General features: G+C 58.3%; 1 protein-coding gene across 2 annotated transcripts in view; it reads left to right on the top strand.

The window, feature by feature from the left end:
* Window positions 1–10,739, top strand: part of OLFM2 (olfactomedin 2) — a gene marked incomplete at both ends in the record, with an annotated part of 55,346 nt that extends 44,607 nt beyond the window's left edge. For both annotated transcript variants that reach the window (XM_080715103.1, XM_080715102.1), the window contains 5 exons: window positions 5,795–5,944; window positions 7,070–7,216; window positions 7,752–7,971; window positions 8,257–8,363; window positions 10,062–10,739. In XM_080715103.1, the coding sequence (XP_080571229.1) occupies window positions 5,795–5,944; window positions 7,070–7,216; window positions 7,752–7,971; window positions 8,257–8,363; window positions 10,062–10,739 (1,302 nt within the window). The remainder of the gene's footprint in view (window positions 1–5,794; window positions 5,945–7,069; window positions 7,217–7,751; window positions 7,972–8,256; window positions 8,364–10,061) is intronic.
* Window positions 10,740–15,410: the final 4,671 nt, after the last annotated feature.

The following is a 15,410-nucleotide window of genomic DNA, read 5'->3' as shown; positions in this document are numbered from 1 at the left end:
AATGATATTCACGGGCCGGGGGTGCAGCTCAGTGTAGGGCAGTTGCCCAGCACGGACCAGGCCCTGGGTTCCATCCCCAGCTGGCTGCGGTGACCCACACCTGTGATCCCAGTACCTGGGAGGCTGAGGCAGGAGAATCACAGGTTCAAGGCCGGCCTCAGCAAGTCGGCGAGACCCTGTTTCAAAATAAAAAAAAAAAAAGCTGGGCGTGATGGCGCACGCCTGTAATCCCAGTATCTGGGAGGCTGAGACAGGAGGACTGTAGGTTTGAGACCAGCCTCAGCAACTTTGGGAGTCTCTCAGCAATTTGGTGAGACCCTGATTCCAAAAAAATGGAATGCCCCTGGGTTCAGACCCCAGCACAATAAATAAATAAGTAAATAAGGAATAAGGGAGTGGAAATTATAAGGGAGTGGAAATTGTAGATAAACATCCCTGGGTCCCATCCCCAGTACCACTATTACGACTGCTAATTAATAATAATAATAATAATAATAATAATAATAGTTCCAGCTGGGCTCAGTGATGCAGGCTTGTCATCCCAGTACTTGGGAGGCTGAGACAAGAGGACCACAGGTCCGAGTCCATCCTCCGCAGCATAGGATAAAAGGCAAAACAGGCTGGGGGCGCCTGCGGAACGCTAGGGCGTCCCAGGTGGAGCGGGTTCCCAGCATGCCTCGCTCTGGGCAGGTGCCATCAGCCGGTCCCGCCTCCCTGTGCGGTGGGGGACCCTTAGCCTGTCCATGGCGCCGACGAGGAACCCGAGGCGTAGAGAGGGCCGGCGGCCCCATCCTCATCCGGGGCCCCGCATCCCGGGATGCAGTGACGTCACCGGGATGCTGCCTGGGAGGGTCGTGGGAGAAATCCCTGCCTGGTCTCGGTACCCAAAATAGTTGCGCTTCTCGGCAGCATCTGGTGTACTTGGTTTCGGGACACCGGGAACCGCAAAAATGACCAGCTTTCTCCTCGGGAGTCGGCTGCTAAGAAGCTGGGAGCCAAATTTCTGGCCCGACCATATGCTGTTGGGCTGGGTGTTCAAGCGATGCGTCGTTCTGAGTCTTATTTCTGGCTCTGCCTTGTGGGGCTGCCATGCTTCCCTCTCTTTAATACCCTCCCCCTCCCAAAAAAGTTTGTTTTCAACGGGCTTTAAAAGAATCCTTTGAGCCGGGCGTGGTGGCGCACGCTTGTAATACCAGTACTTGGGAGGCCGAGACCGGAGGATCCGGTTTGTGACCAGCCTCGGCTACTTAGCGAGGCCCTGGGCAACTCGGTGAGATTCTGTTTCAAAATAAAGAATAAAAAATCAGGCTGGGAGCCGGGCATCATCCCAGCATTCGGGAGGCCGAGACCGGAGGATCATGGTTCGCGAACAGCCTCAGCTACTTAGTGAGGCCCTCTGCAACTCAGTGAGGCCCTGTTTCAAAGTAAAGAATAAAAAATAGGGCTGGGGAGCCGGGCGTGGTGGGCACGCTTGTCATCCCCACGCTTGGGAGGCGGAGACAGGAGGATCGCGCGGGTTCGAAGCCAGCCTCAGCTACTTAGTGAGACCCTGTTTTCAAATAAAATATAAAAAAGGTCTGGGAGCATAGCCCGGAGGTAGAAAACCTCTGGGTTCCACCCCCAGTGCCACCAAAAAATTAAATAAATAAAAATAGGGCTGGGGGGGTGTCACCTGGAGTTAGAATGCTCCTGAGTTTCACCCCTAGTACTGCAAAAATAAAATAAATAAAGTGCAAGCACAAGGGCCCGGCATGGAGGTGCAGGCCGGCCGCCCTAGTACTTAGGAGCCTGAGACGGGAGGATCGCAGGCCTGAGGCCCTCAGAAACTTAGTGAGACCTGTTTCAAAATAAAATAAAATGGGTCTGGGGCATAGCTCAGAGGTCGAATGCTCCTGGGTTCCATCCCCAGCACCACACACACACACACACACACACACACACACACACACCCCTCAAAGCCTTGGCTTGGGAAGGCCAGGCGGCCCTCCAGAAATGTCTAATCTAATTGGCGCTATCCCGTGGCATTTTACATATCCTTGTTACCCACTTAGATGCTTCTCTGGAACAAGGCAGAATACAAATAAATAGTCAAGCCCCAAGTCACCTCTGCCTCCTGATTGAATTATCCAGCCTCAAACAAAATCGTATGTTTGTTCTATTAAGAGGCAGTTGCTCCCCTCCTGCCAGCCAGTCCCCAGGAGCTAATGCTCCTGCGGGCCCCAGTGCCTTTGCCCGGGACGCCGTGGTTTCAGGTTTTGTTTAGTTTTGCTTTTTCTCCCCCCCCTTCAGTGCTGGGGATGGAACGCAGGGCCTCGTGCATGCCGGGCAGACGCTGTACGGCTCAGCCACACCTCCAGCCCACCAGGATTTGTTTCTGAGCCAAGATGTAGGTGGTGGAGCTGTAGGAGGTGAAGATCCCAGGTGGAACCATGAGGAAACGTTTTCTTGTGTGTCCTCTTGGTTAATCCTGGACTTGTAATGGACCTTGGTGGGTGTTTTGTTTTGTTTTGTTTTGCGGTACTGAGGATGGAACCCAGGGGCATTCTACCTCTGAGCTACACCCCCAGCCCTATTTTTTTATTCTTTTGAAACAGGGTCTCACTGAGTTGCAAGGGGCCTCACTAGGTAGCTGAGGCTGGCCACGAACTACGATCCTCCTGTTTCAGCCTCCCCAATGCTTGGGATTATAAGCGTGCGCCACCACGCCCATGCGCTTGGGAGGCTGAGACAGGAGGATCGCGCAGGTTCGAAGCCAGCCTCAGCTACATAGTGAGGCTCTCAGCAACTTAGCGAGACCCTGTTTCCAAATAAAATATTAAAAAAAAAAAATAGGTCTGGGAGTATAGCTCGGAGGTAGGAAGCCTCTGAGTTCCACCCCCAGTACCACCAAAGAGAAAGACGGAAGGAAGGAAGGAAGGAAGGAAGGGAAGAAAGAAAGAAAGGAAGAAAGAAAGAAAATAAAGAAAAAATAGGGCTGGGGATGGAGCGCAGAGGTAGAATGCCCCTGGTTTCCACCCTCAGTACCATAAATAAATAAATCAGTAAATAAATAAAAATTTAAAAAAAGGCTGGGGTGCATGTCGGTGGTAAAGCACACCTGGGTTCACTTCCCAGTCCCAACAAAACAAAACATAGAGCCTCCCAGGACACCCTGGCAGCTCCGGGGACACGAACTCCACTGCGCATCTGGACGTAAACCTGCTGGGGACGCGGCCTCGCGGCGTGCTGAGCCTGGCGGCCCAGCCCTGGGCATTTAATTATCCTGCTGCAGAGAACACTCCCGCCAAGTGCGTCCAACGCAGACAATTATTTTAGGAGAGCCGCGGAGACTTTCTCTCCCTGCCACTTAAATCTTGGTTCTCTTTTACAATTCAATATTTCATATGTGGAGAGAAAAATGCCTTGTTTGCCTCAAAGGGCGCGCGAGGAAATGTAGGCAGGAGATGTTAATTCTGTTCACCGGCTGCTTTTGTCCGCGGGGATGAGACTCTCTGGGGGTGTTGTCCTATCGCTCGGGGAGCTGAGCTGGGGGCAGCCAGGGATTCTCGGATGCCTGTTCATTGCTTGGTGTTGTTTTTTAAAGCATTGAATTGAGCCGGGCGTGGGGGTGCCGGCTTGTCATCCCAGCATTCGGGAGGCTGAGACCGGAGGATCGGTTCCTGGACAGCCTCAGCTACTTAGTGAGGCCCTCTGCAACTCAGTGAGACCCTGTTTCAAAATAAAGAATAAAAAATAGGGCCAGGGGTGGAGCCTGGAGGTAGAATGCCCCAGTACTGCAAAAAAAAAAAAAAAAAAAGAAAGAAAGAAAGAAAGAAAGAAAGAAAGAAAGAAAGAAAGAAAGAATAAAAAATAGGGCTGAGGAGCTGGGTGTGGTGGCGCACGCTTGTCATCCCCGCGCTTGGGAGGCTGAGACAGGAGGATTGTACAGGCTTAAAGCCAGCCTCAGCTACTTAGTGAGGCTCTCGGCAACTTAGTGAGACCCTGTTTCCAAATAAAATATAAAAAAGGTCTGGGAGTATAGCCCGGAGGTAGAAAGCCTCTGGGTTCCACCCCCAGTACCACCAAAAAAAAAAAAAAAAAAAAAAAATAGGGCTGGGGAGACAGTCCATCCTGGCTGCCCAGTGCGGAGGCCGACTCGACCCTGGTCCCTGGAGGGAGCCGGGCAGTGGGTGCTACGCCAGGGCCCTGGGTGGGTGTCGCTGGCTCTGCCCGCCTCACACCTGGCGCAGGGCAGGTGAGTTACTGGGAGTGTGGGGGGCTCTGGAGGAGGGATGCCCCTCGTAGGCAGAGCTTATTTAAGGCACAGGAATGACTCATTCCATTGGCGTTCATGAATGATTTTTCTTTATAAATTAGGGGGAATCAGGCTCATCCGTACAATTATATAATTTGCTCACATTCCAATACACCCGGAAGAACCAGACTTTATAAGCGGGCGAGGGAGAGGTGGGGTCGGAGCGCCCGCCGGGCTCGCTGGGAACTCGCCGGGTTTATCCGCTGAAGCGGCTCAGCCCTGATCGGGAACGCTGAGCCGGTGATCGGTTTGTGGTTGGCGCTAGTTTCTCTGGAAAACACTCAGGGTTCAGCTGGGCGCGGCGGCGCAGGCCTGTGATCCCCAGTACTCGGGAGGCTCAGACAGAAGGGTTGCAGTTTCGAGGCCAGCCCAAGATAACTTAGCGAGAGCCTGCTTCAAAAGAAAATAGCAGGGCCGAGCGTGGTGGCACATGCTTTTAATCCCAGCATTGGGGAGGATCACGGTTCAAGGCCAGCTTCCGCTACTTAGGCCCCTTGCAACTCACTGAGACTTTCAAGATAAAGAAGAAAAGCCGGGCGTGGTGGGCACCCTCGTAACCCCAGCATTTGGGAGGCTGACACAGGAGGATCGCGGTTCACGGCCAGCCGCAGTTACTACTTAGTGAGGCCCTTTGCAACCCAGTGAGACCCTGTTTCAAAATAAAAAATAGAACACTGGGCGTGGTGGCGCACGCTTGTCATCCCCACATTCGGGAGGCTGAGACCCAGAGGATCGCGGTTCGCGGACAGCCTCAGCTACTGAGTGAGGCCCTCTGCAACTCAGTGAGACCCGGTTTCACAATAAAGAATAAAAAATAGGGCAGGGGGTGTAGCTTGGAGGTTGAATGCCCCTGGGTTCCATCCCCAGACCCGCAAAAAACTAAATAAGTAAAAAATAAATAAATAAATAAATAAATAAATAAATAAAACAAATAATAGAAAATAGGGCTGGGGGTGTAGCTCGGAGGTTGAATGCCCCTGGGTTCCATCCCCAGACCTGCAAAATAAATAAATAAATAAATAAATAAATAAATAAATAAATATAAAGAATAGAAAATAGGGCTGGGGGTGTAGCCCGGAGGTTGACTACCCCTGGCTTCAGTCCCCAGCACCATACACAAAAAGAGTGACTCCGTGACCTAGTGGTGGTAGGCTGTGTGTGTGTGCGCGCGTGTGTGACAGTTTGAGAGAGAAAGTGGGGGTCAGATTTAATTCCAGGCACAGGGAAGAGCTCCGGCCCCACAATTCCTCCGTGTTCCCTTTAGCCCTTTCATACCTCGGTCTTGCCGTCTGCCAACGGGGCTCCTTGGCAGGCGCTGGGCACAGGGCGGCGGTGCCGTCTAGGCTCCTGCGAGGGACACCTGTCATTTCCTGGGGCCCCTTCCCCATCCCAGCAAGATCCTTCAGTTCCTGCTCTGACCCGCCTCTCCTTCCCTCTCCCTCTCTCTCCCTCTCTCTCCCTCTCTCCCTCTCCCTCTCCCTCTCCCCCTCTCTCTCTCAGACACTCTTCCAGAGCCCGGAGGAGGGCTGGCAGCTGTACACCTCCGCCCAGGCCCCCGACGGCAAATGCATCTGCACCGCCGTGATCCCCGCCCAGGGCACCTGCGCCCGCGACGGCCGCAGCCGGGAGCTGCGCCAGCTCATGGAGAAGGTAGGAGCCGCCCACAGGCCAGTCGCTGCTAAGCACCCGCCACGCCCGGCCCTGCATTCTGCCTCCGACTACACCCCCTGCCCTGTTTTTTCTTCTTTGCTTTTAAACGGGGTCTCACTGAGTTGCAGAGGGCCTCACTTAAGTAGCTGAGGCTGGCCGGCTGGGAACCGCGATCCTCCCGTCGCAGCCTCTTGTCTCAGTGCTGGGCTTACAGGTGTGCCACATGCCCGGCGAGCATCTGAGTCTCTTGAAAGTGAGCTGTGGTCCCTCCGCCTCAGCCACTGGGTCTTCAGAGCACCTGCAGTGCCGGGGAGTCCCAGCCTCCGCTCCGCAGCCTCGTGGGAAGAGGCCTTCTCCCTCCGATTGTCCTCGGTATAAAGTGGTCCCCATTTAATACACCCAGCACGCTCCAGTGCCCTCTAGGGACCGGCTGCCATCCCTGGCCTCTGGCCACCTGCAATGCCACCGTCCACTCTCACGCTGGAGGTGAGAGGGATCGGAGAAGCTGGGCACCTGTGATCCCAGTACTTAGGAGGCTGAGGAAGGAGGAACACGGGTTCGAGGCCAGCATGCAGCAACTTAGCAAAATCCTGCCTTTAAATAAAAATTAAAGCCGGGCGTAGCGGCGCACGCTTGTAATCCCAGCATTTGGGAGGCTGAGACCTGGAGAATCGCGGTTCGCGGACAGCCTCAGCTACTCAGTGAGGCCCTCTGCAACTCAATGAGACCCGGTTTCAAAATAAAGAATAAATAAAAAATAAAAGTCAGCTGGGCATGGGGGCGCAGGCTTGTAATCCCAGTGTCTGGGAGGCTGAGACAGGAGGATCCGGGTTCTCAGCCAGCCTCAGCTACTTAGTGAGGCCCTTTGCAACTCAGTGAGACCCTGTTTCAAAATAAGGAATAAAAAAATAGGGCTGGGGGTGTAGCTCGGAGGTAGCATGCCCCTGGGTTCCATCCCCAGTGCCACCAAATAAATAAATAAAAATAAAAAATAAAAAGGGCTGGGGGAGCAGAACAGCCCTGGGTTCAATCCCAGGTACTCCCCCGACGCACATACAGGACCCAGGGGCAGAAGGTGGCCAGGTGGACCTCCAGGTGTCGTCTTCTGAACCCTCCGGTTCCTAGGTGCAGAACGTGTCCCAGTCCATGGAGGTCCTGGAGTTACGGACCTACCGTGACCTGCACTACGTGCGCGGCATGGAGACCCTCGTACGCAGCCTGGATGCCCGGCTCCGGGTGGCCGACGGCTCCCTCTCCGCCAAGAGCTTCCAGGTGGGGCCTTCTGGGTTCCGGTCAGAGGGCAGGGGCGTGACTGGGATGGTGCCCTTGGTTCCAAGAGTGGCGTTATGTCTGGGAAGAGGCGGGGGTGGGCTGGGCTCCGGGGACCAGTGTGGCCCCAGGGTCAAGGGCCAGCGGGCTTTCAAAGTAAGAGCGTACCTCCCCTGTTCCAAAATAAAGAATAAAAATAGGGCAGGGGGTGTAGCTCGGAGGTCGGATGCCCCTGGGTTCCATCCCCAGACCCCCCCCAAAAAAAGAGTAGAGCCGGGCGTGCGTGGTGGCGCACGCTTGTCATCCCGGCACTCGGGAGGCTGAGACAGGAGGGTCACGGTTCGAGGCCAGCCTCAGCTGCCTAGTGAGGCCCTTTGCAACTCAGTGAGACCCTGTTTCAAAATAAAGAAATAAAAAAAGGGCTGGGGGTGTGGCTGAGAGGTAGCATGCCCCTGGGTTCGGTGCCCAGCGCCTAAAACACAAAACGAGAGGGCCTGGCGGTGCGGGCGGCGGTCAGGACGGCGCTGTGCCCGGCCAGGAGCTGAAGGACCGCATGGCCGAGCTGCTGCCGCTGGGCTCGGTGCTGGAGCAGTACAAGGCCGACACGCGGACCGTCGTCCGCCTGCGCGAGGAGGTGCGGAACCTGTCGGGCAGCCTGGCCGCCATCCAGGAGGAGATGGGCGCCTACGGCTACGAGGACCTGCAGCTGCGCGTGCTGGCTCTGGAGGCCCGGCTGCACGCCTGCGCCCAGAAGCTGGGTACGCCTGGACCCCTGACCTTGGCCCCTGTCTGTGACCTCTGACCTTGGCCCCTGACTTGGCCCCTTGGCCTTGAGCCCTGGTCCCCTGCCCCACCCAGGGCCTGGGCAGGGTTGGGCCCTCTGGGTCTCATCTCCAGCCCTGGGCTCCCTCCCTGAGGCGGGCCCTGGGCCTCCACCTTGGCTGTGGCCTCCCGAGGATGGGTCCCTGCATCCCCCCTGCCCTGCCCTGCCCGGCAGGCTCGGCCCAGTATGACCTCCGTCCCCCTGCCCCTCTGCTCCCCAGGCTGCGGGAAGCTGACTGGGGTCAGTAACCCCATCACCGTGCGCGCCATGGGGTCCCGCTTCGGCTCCTGGATGACGGACACCATGGCCCCCAGTGCGGATAGCCGGGTGAGTGACCGCGGCGGGCTGCGGGAGGGACAGGCCGGCCCGGGTGCCGGGATCCACCCCAGGGACTCCTGTGGCCCGGCCCCTGGGGTCCCCCATAACTGTCTAGTGACCGCCAAGTGGCCAAGGACCCCAGCCCTGTGGACCCCAAGGTCTGCTGACCCCCCAGGGACTGTACAGACCAATGACTGCTTCCTACCAGGAGCCAGTCAGCGGCAGGGGCACGCCGGGAAAGGCGGGACGGTCCACCTCTCAGCGACAGCCCCAGTCCTAATTTTCACTCTTTATTTTGAAACAGGGTCTCACTGAGTTGCAAAGGCCTCACTATAGTAGCCGAGGCTGGCCGCGAACCGCGATCCTCCTGTCTCAGATTCCCGAATGCTGGGGTTCCCAGGGTGCGGTGCACCGCCATGCTTGGCTTGAGTGGGTTTTTGGTTTGCTTGGTGTGTGTGGTACTGGGGAGTGAACCTAGGAGCATTCTACCAGCCCTATTTTATTTTTGTGGTACTGAGGGTGGAAGCCAGCGGCCTTCTACCTTCAGGCTCTACCCCCAGCTCTATTTTTTTTTTAATTTGGAAACAGAGTCTCACTAAGTTGCTGAGGCTGGCTTCAAACCTGCGATCCTCCTGTCTCAGCCTCCCCAGTGCTGGGGTTCCCAGCGTGCACCACTGCCTGGCTCAGCACTGCAGGTAGATGGTTGAAAGTGGACTGAGAGCAGGGCGGCCGGGACATCGCTGGGCGGCGTAATCTCTGGGGCCCCGCTGCAGAGTGGTCAGGCTGGCTGAAACGCTCTTGCAGCACGGAACTACTACTGTGCCTTTCGTTTCCCATGACCGCTGCCCCTGGAACACCTGCTCGGTGACTCAGGCCCTTCCCAGCAGGCGCGGCGACCTTTGAGCGTCCAGGGCTCCTTGGGTCACCAATGCCATCGCGTCCGGCACCCCTCAGGAGCCGCCCACAGAGGCCCAGGGACTGTGGCTTCGCTGTGGGCTTCCCAGTGGCTGGTGTAGGTCGCCAGGTGGCCACTGAGTGTCGCGGGCCATGGGTGGCGACGAGCCACTATTTCCGTGGTCGCTGGCTCCCGGCAGGGGTCGTGCTGGCTCGGCCGGCTGGCGGGTTTGGGGGGTCAGGCTTGGATTCCAGTCAGATTCTACTTCCTGGCGAGGGCGGCCCTGGCTGGGCTCCTGGAGTCTCTGGCCCCCAGTTCCTTGCCTGCACAGTGGGCCAGGGCTGTCGGCATCGCAGTTTTTAGATTCTTAGCCCAGTATCGAGGGTGCTCATTGTGGGCCATGGTGGCACAGGCCTGGCATCCCAGAACTTGGGAGGCTGAGACAGGAGGCTCGGCAGGTTCAAGGCCAGCCTCAGAAACTCAGTGAGACCCTGTTTCAAAATTAAAAAACACGCCGGGCGTGGTGGCGCACGCTTGTCATCCCAGCATTCGGGAGGCTGAGACCGGAGGATCGCGGTTCGCAGACAGCCTCAGCTAGTTAGCGAGGCCCTCTGCAACTCAGTGAGACCCAGTTTCAGAATAAAGAATAAAAACTAGGGCTGGGGTGTAGCTCGGAGGTAGAAAGGCCCTGGTTCTGTCCTGAGGGCGGGCCTGTGGCTGCCGGCGAGAGCTCGTGCCGGCCAGTGGCCTCTGACGACCAGGCCCGAGCCCGGCGGCCGCGGGCTCCTCCGTGACGGTGGCCGCTTTCCTAGGTCTGGTACATGGACGGCTACTACAAGGGCCGGCGGGTGCTGGAGTTCCGCACGCTGGGCGACTTCGTCAAGGGCCAGAACTTTATCCAGCACCTGCTGCCGCAGCCGTGGGCGGGCACGGGCCACGTGGTGTACAACGGCTCCCTCTTCTACAACAAGTACCAGAGCAACGTGGTGGTCAAGTACCACTTCCGCTCACGCTCCGTCCTGGTGCAGAGGAGCATCCCGGGCGCCGGCTACAACAACACCTTCCCCTACTCGTGGGGAGGCTTCTCCGACATGGACTTCATGGTGGACGAGAGCGGGCTCTGGGCCGTCTACACCACCAACCAGAACGCGGGCAACATCGTGGTGAGCCGGCTGGACCCGCACACCCTGGAGGTCCTGCGCTCCTGGGACACGGGCTACCCCAAGCGCAGCGCGGGCGAGGCCTTCATGATCTGCGGGGTGCTGTACGTGACCAACTCCCACCTGGCCGGGGCCAAGGTCTACTTTGCCTACTTTACCAACACGTCCAGCTACGAGTACACGGACGTGCCCTTCCACAACCAGTACTCCCACATCTCCATGCTGGATTACAACCCCCGCGAGCGGGCCCTGTACACCTGGAACAACGGCCACCAGGTCCTCTACAACGTGACCCTCTTCCACGTCATCAGCACCTCCGGGGACCCCTAGGCGGCTGCCGGGGCTCCTGCCCTCTCTGCCTGTGTCCCACCCTCTCCCGCTTCCCAGCCCTGCCCAGCTTTGGGTCTCTTCATCCCTGCTTCACACACTTCTTGGACTTTTTCTTTTTGGATACCGGGGATTGGACCCAGGGGCGTTCTACCTCTGAGCCACACCCCCAGCCTTCCCTTTTTTTTTTTTTTTTTTTGGAACAGGGTCTCATGGAGTTACACACTGGCCTTGAACCTGCGAGCCTCCTATCTCAGCCTCCCAGGTACTGGGATGACGGGTGTGCACCACGGCCGGGCTCTGCCTTTCTGCTGACGTCCCGTTGCCTCTTTACCAACCCGACCCTGGCTCCCTTGCTTGGTGTCTGTCTGGCCCGCCCCCTCCCTCCCTCCCACCCCCTGAGCTGAGTGCATGGATTTTTTTTTTTTTTATTATTTACACTTTTTCTGTCCGGTTGCCGGAATAAACGGGACCTTTGACATTTGATACTGAGGTTGCTGCGTGTCCGGTACTGACGCAAGTGTGGGGAAGTCAGCCTGGGTCCTGGCTCAGCCGAGCTCCCCTGTCCCGCCGCCCCAGTCACCCCAGCTCGAGGGAACTGGGCCCAGAAGCCCGGCATGGGGTCCCTCCCCTGCAAGGGCCCCTTGAGGCGGTGGTGAGGACGCGGGACCCCAGGCCGTTTCCCTCAAAAGCAACTTGTTTGGCAGGCGTGGAGGCGTGGAGGCGTGGCCTGCAATCCCAGCACCTGGGAGGCTGAGCTGGAGGATCGCAGGTCAGCCTTGACAGTGCGCCGACACGCTCCGCGGCCAGGGAGACCGCTTCCAAACGGAAAATAAAAACGACTGCGGTGCAGCTCGGAGGTTCTATCCCAGTACCACACACAGAGTAATAACAACCATAAAATAGGCAGGGCTGGGGTGCTGCTTGGAGGCAGGATGGCCCTGGGTTCAACCCTCCTAACCCCAGAGCTACTGCTTTAAGAGCAGTTTGGTCAGAACGGCAGCGGCCTCCGGGCTGCCTCCCGCCCTCGGCCGAGTCCTCCAGCCCTCCGGAGCATCGCGGAGCTGCCCGGAGCGGTCTTAATGGGCTCTGAACAGTCTGGCTGCTTTTAAGACTCCTGGTATGAGAGGTCAGGGCCCTGCCCAATTCACCCTTTCCTCGCTCTCAGCTGTGGAATTTCAAGGATGTTTCTAAATGAGGCGCACTTGCTCCGGGTTAATGACCCAAAGCTGGACACGATCTGAAGGCGCGCCGGTCTCTAGCGCAGCCCGCCCTCGGCCTGGCCCGGCTCCCGGAAGGCGCTGGGCGGGACCGGGCACCGACTGAAGGTGGGGAGGCAGGGGGTGAGGGAGTGGGAGGCGGGCCAGGGCGAAGCCGCCCGGGCCAGGAAGCTCAGACCACGCTGCCCTGGGAGACGTGGGAGACGGCCTGGAGGGGTGAAGCTGGGGACCGGCAAGGCGTCCCGAAGACGAGGGGCAGGAGGAGGACCGCTTGGGGCGGGGAGTCGCCCCTGGGGCAGAGTTTTTTTTTTTTTTTTTTTTTTTTGGTGGCACGGGGATTGGAACCCAGGGGCTTTCTACCTCCAGGCTACACTCCCAGACCTATTTAAGGGTTTTTTTTTTTTTTGTCTTTTGTCTTTTTTGGAACCGGGAATCAAACCCAGAGTGCCACACCTGCAAAGCAGGCGCTTTGCCACTGAGCGACATCCCGCCCCAGCCCTACTTTTTAAAATATTTTATTTGGAAACAAGGGTCTCACTAAGTTGCTGAGAGCCTCAGTATTTTGAACCTGTACGATCCTCCTGTCTCAGTCTCCCAAGCGCAGGGATTACAAACGTGCGTCACCACGCCCGACTAGGATTTTTGTTTTTATTGTGTGGTACTAGGGGTTGAACCTAGGGGCATTCTACCTGAGGTACACCCCCAGCCCTGTTTTATTTTTGGTTTTGAAATGGTCTAAGTTACGGAGAGCCTCACTGAGTAGCTGAGGCTAGCTGCAAACCTGCAATCCTGCTGTTTCAGCCTCCCAAGTACTGGGATTACAGGTATGTACTATAGTGCCCAGCTATTTTATTCTTTATTAACTTTACCTTTAGGGGTATAGGAGGTTGGATCCAGAGGCATTCTACCTTTGAACTACACCCCAGCCCTATTTTTTATTCTTTATTTTGAAACAGGGTCTCACTGGGTTGTGGAGGGCCGCACTAAATAGCTGAGGCTGTCCACGAACTGCAATCCCCGTCTCAGCCTCCCAAGTACTGGGATTACAGGTGTGCACTGCTAGGCCCGGCTCCTTTGTTATTTTTAGACAGGATCTTGCCAGGTTGACAAGGGCCTCACCAAGTTGCCGAGGCTGACTTCAAACCTGTGACCCTGTCAGCCTCCCAGGCACTAGGACGACAGGTACACGGCACCATACCTGACTTATTTTGAAACAAGGTGTTGGCAGGCCCCACGCCTGGCTCCTCCAGGCCCGGCCCCGGGGCCGGGACTTGGCGCATGTTTTAACCAGGATGGAGGCAATGGAAGACCCCAGCCCACTGAGTCCCCTGTGGGAGCCACGCAGAGCAGCCAGCCGGCTGAGGCCGCTGCGGCGGCGCGGCTTCTCTGGGGGTGGCGGTCCCCATCTCTAATTAATGGCCCCTGATTAAATCATCTCTGATACGTGCATCTCCAGCAACTCAGACACGGGGCCATATTGGGAACGAGCTCCATGAATAATAAATGGCGCTGCCTGACACGCTCATTTAAAACCAATTTTTAAAGAAATCTTCCAGAAGAGCAATTAATTTCCATTTAAATGAATAAGTATGACAGTGGAGAAGTCGGGCCTGGAGGGGCGGGGCTCGCCCACACCCAGCGGGCGGCCGGGGCATCACATCTCACTGAACAGCGCTGCCGGCAGCCAGACCGTGGGTGAGGGCCCGCGGCTCCTGTCTGACTTGGAACCCCCAGCGGGGCCAGGACTGGACTCTGAGCCAGCTTCTGTTCAGAATACACCCGGCTCAGAGACCCACATTCTCACATCAAGAACGGAGCTGAGGTCGATATGCCAGTCACTTCTGCTCGCCAAACCCTCAGACCCAAGGCGCCTGGCATCGCACGCACGCACGCACGCACAACCAGGCACAGTGACGCACGCCTGTAATCCTAGTGCCTGGAGGTTGAGACAGGAGGATCGCAGGTTTGCAGCCAGCCTAGTGAGGCCCTCTGTGACTGAGACCCAGTTTCAAAATAAAGAATAAACTAGCGCTGGAAGTGTAGCTCAGAGGCAGGATGTCTCTGGGTTCCATCCCCAGCACCAAAAATATATGTACGTACATAAACACATACATAGATGGGGTGCAGCTCAAGGCAGAACACCAGTGGGTTGGTTCAGTCCCCAGTACAACCACACACCCACACTCCGACTAGAGGGAGGGCCACGCGTCACCCTGGGATTCACAGCCCCAGCCCTGGGTGGGAGGGCGCCGGGGCACACAGGCTGCAACCCAGAGGGGCCTCCCAGCCCTGCAGGATGGCACCCGCCCCTGGTGCCCTGAGCAACAGTGCTCCCACGCGCCTGCGGACATGACGGCCTTCCTGGGCTCTTGGGCTGCACGTCAGGCCACAGGCTCCCGGTGGCTCCCGGTTGGCCGCCAGGGGCGCCCAACCCCCACCAAACCGTCGCTGCCGTGGCGGGCAAGGCGCAGGCCCACCGAGGAGCTTGCTGCCTGGAGGTGCCCGCAGCGTGGCGGTGCGTCGGGGAAAGGCTCATTAGGCCTTCCTAATGACGAGGCGGTGGGGCCTGCTTCCGAAGCCAGACAGGCGCGGGCTCAGCTGACTGCTCAGGACTCGGCTTGGGCGGGGGTCCCACTCATTTTGCTCGGAGCCCCCAGTCCTGCCGGCCCACCCCCCCAACCTGGGCTGGCCTCCATCAAGGGTGTGGGGAGTGGGGCGTGTAGCTTCTCTGTCTGGGACCCACACCTCCCTGGTGGGGTCCTCAGCCCTCAGCCTGGGGATGTGAGTGGGCGGGGCCAGGCCGAAGCCCCCACACAGCCCCTTCCCACCCCAGATCGGAGCAAGCCACCCCTCCCCCACTCAGCCCCTCCGCCTGCCAGGACCCTGCTTGGAGGCACCTGGCAACGCTCCCTCCCCGGGGGCCTCGGTTGCCTTGGTAACCGCATCTGCAGAGGGTGCCGGGCCTGGCACTGGACCCGGGAACTGGCTGCAGGGCCCCAGGGCCCGCAGCGCGGGGGCTGGGTGTGAGCTGTTCTAACTGGAGCGAGCCTTTGCAGGCAGGGGGAGGGCTGGGCACTGCACTGCGGCCCCACCCCGGCCCGCGGGATGGAGGCTCCAGGTGGGGCCCCCTGGCCGGGTGCGGCTGGGCGGGGCTGCTCTGGGGGTCCACCGGGGCCCAGGACGCTGTGGCGGAAGTGAGAGGCAGACTGCAGAGCAGCGATTCTGGTTTAATGAGGGCGGACAGGGTGCCGCCCGCGCCCCCCAGGGCTGCAGCCCGCAGGGGCGGCCTCTGCGCTGGACTGCCCCGGCGGGTGCAGGGCGGAGCGGGCCCCTGCGGTCCGAGGGCTGGCCGGCGCCCCTGCGCCACCCACCCGACTCTCCCGAGCCCGGTCCTTGGGGCCCTCCGGGGCAGCCCCAGCTGTGGCGGGGGAGGGCCCCCAGCTCCGAGAGTCCC

The sequence above is a fragment of the Muscardinus avellanarius genome (assembly GCF_963383645.1).
Source record: "Muscardinus avellanarius genome assembly, chromosome: 18".
Taxonomy (NCBI): Eukaryota; Metazoa; Chordata; class Mammalia; order Rodentia; family Gliridae; genus Muscardinus; species Muscardinus avellanarius.
This window is presented reverse-complemented; position numbering and strand designations above follow the sequence as displayed.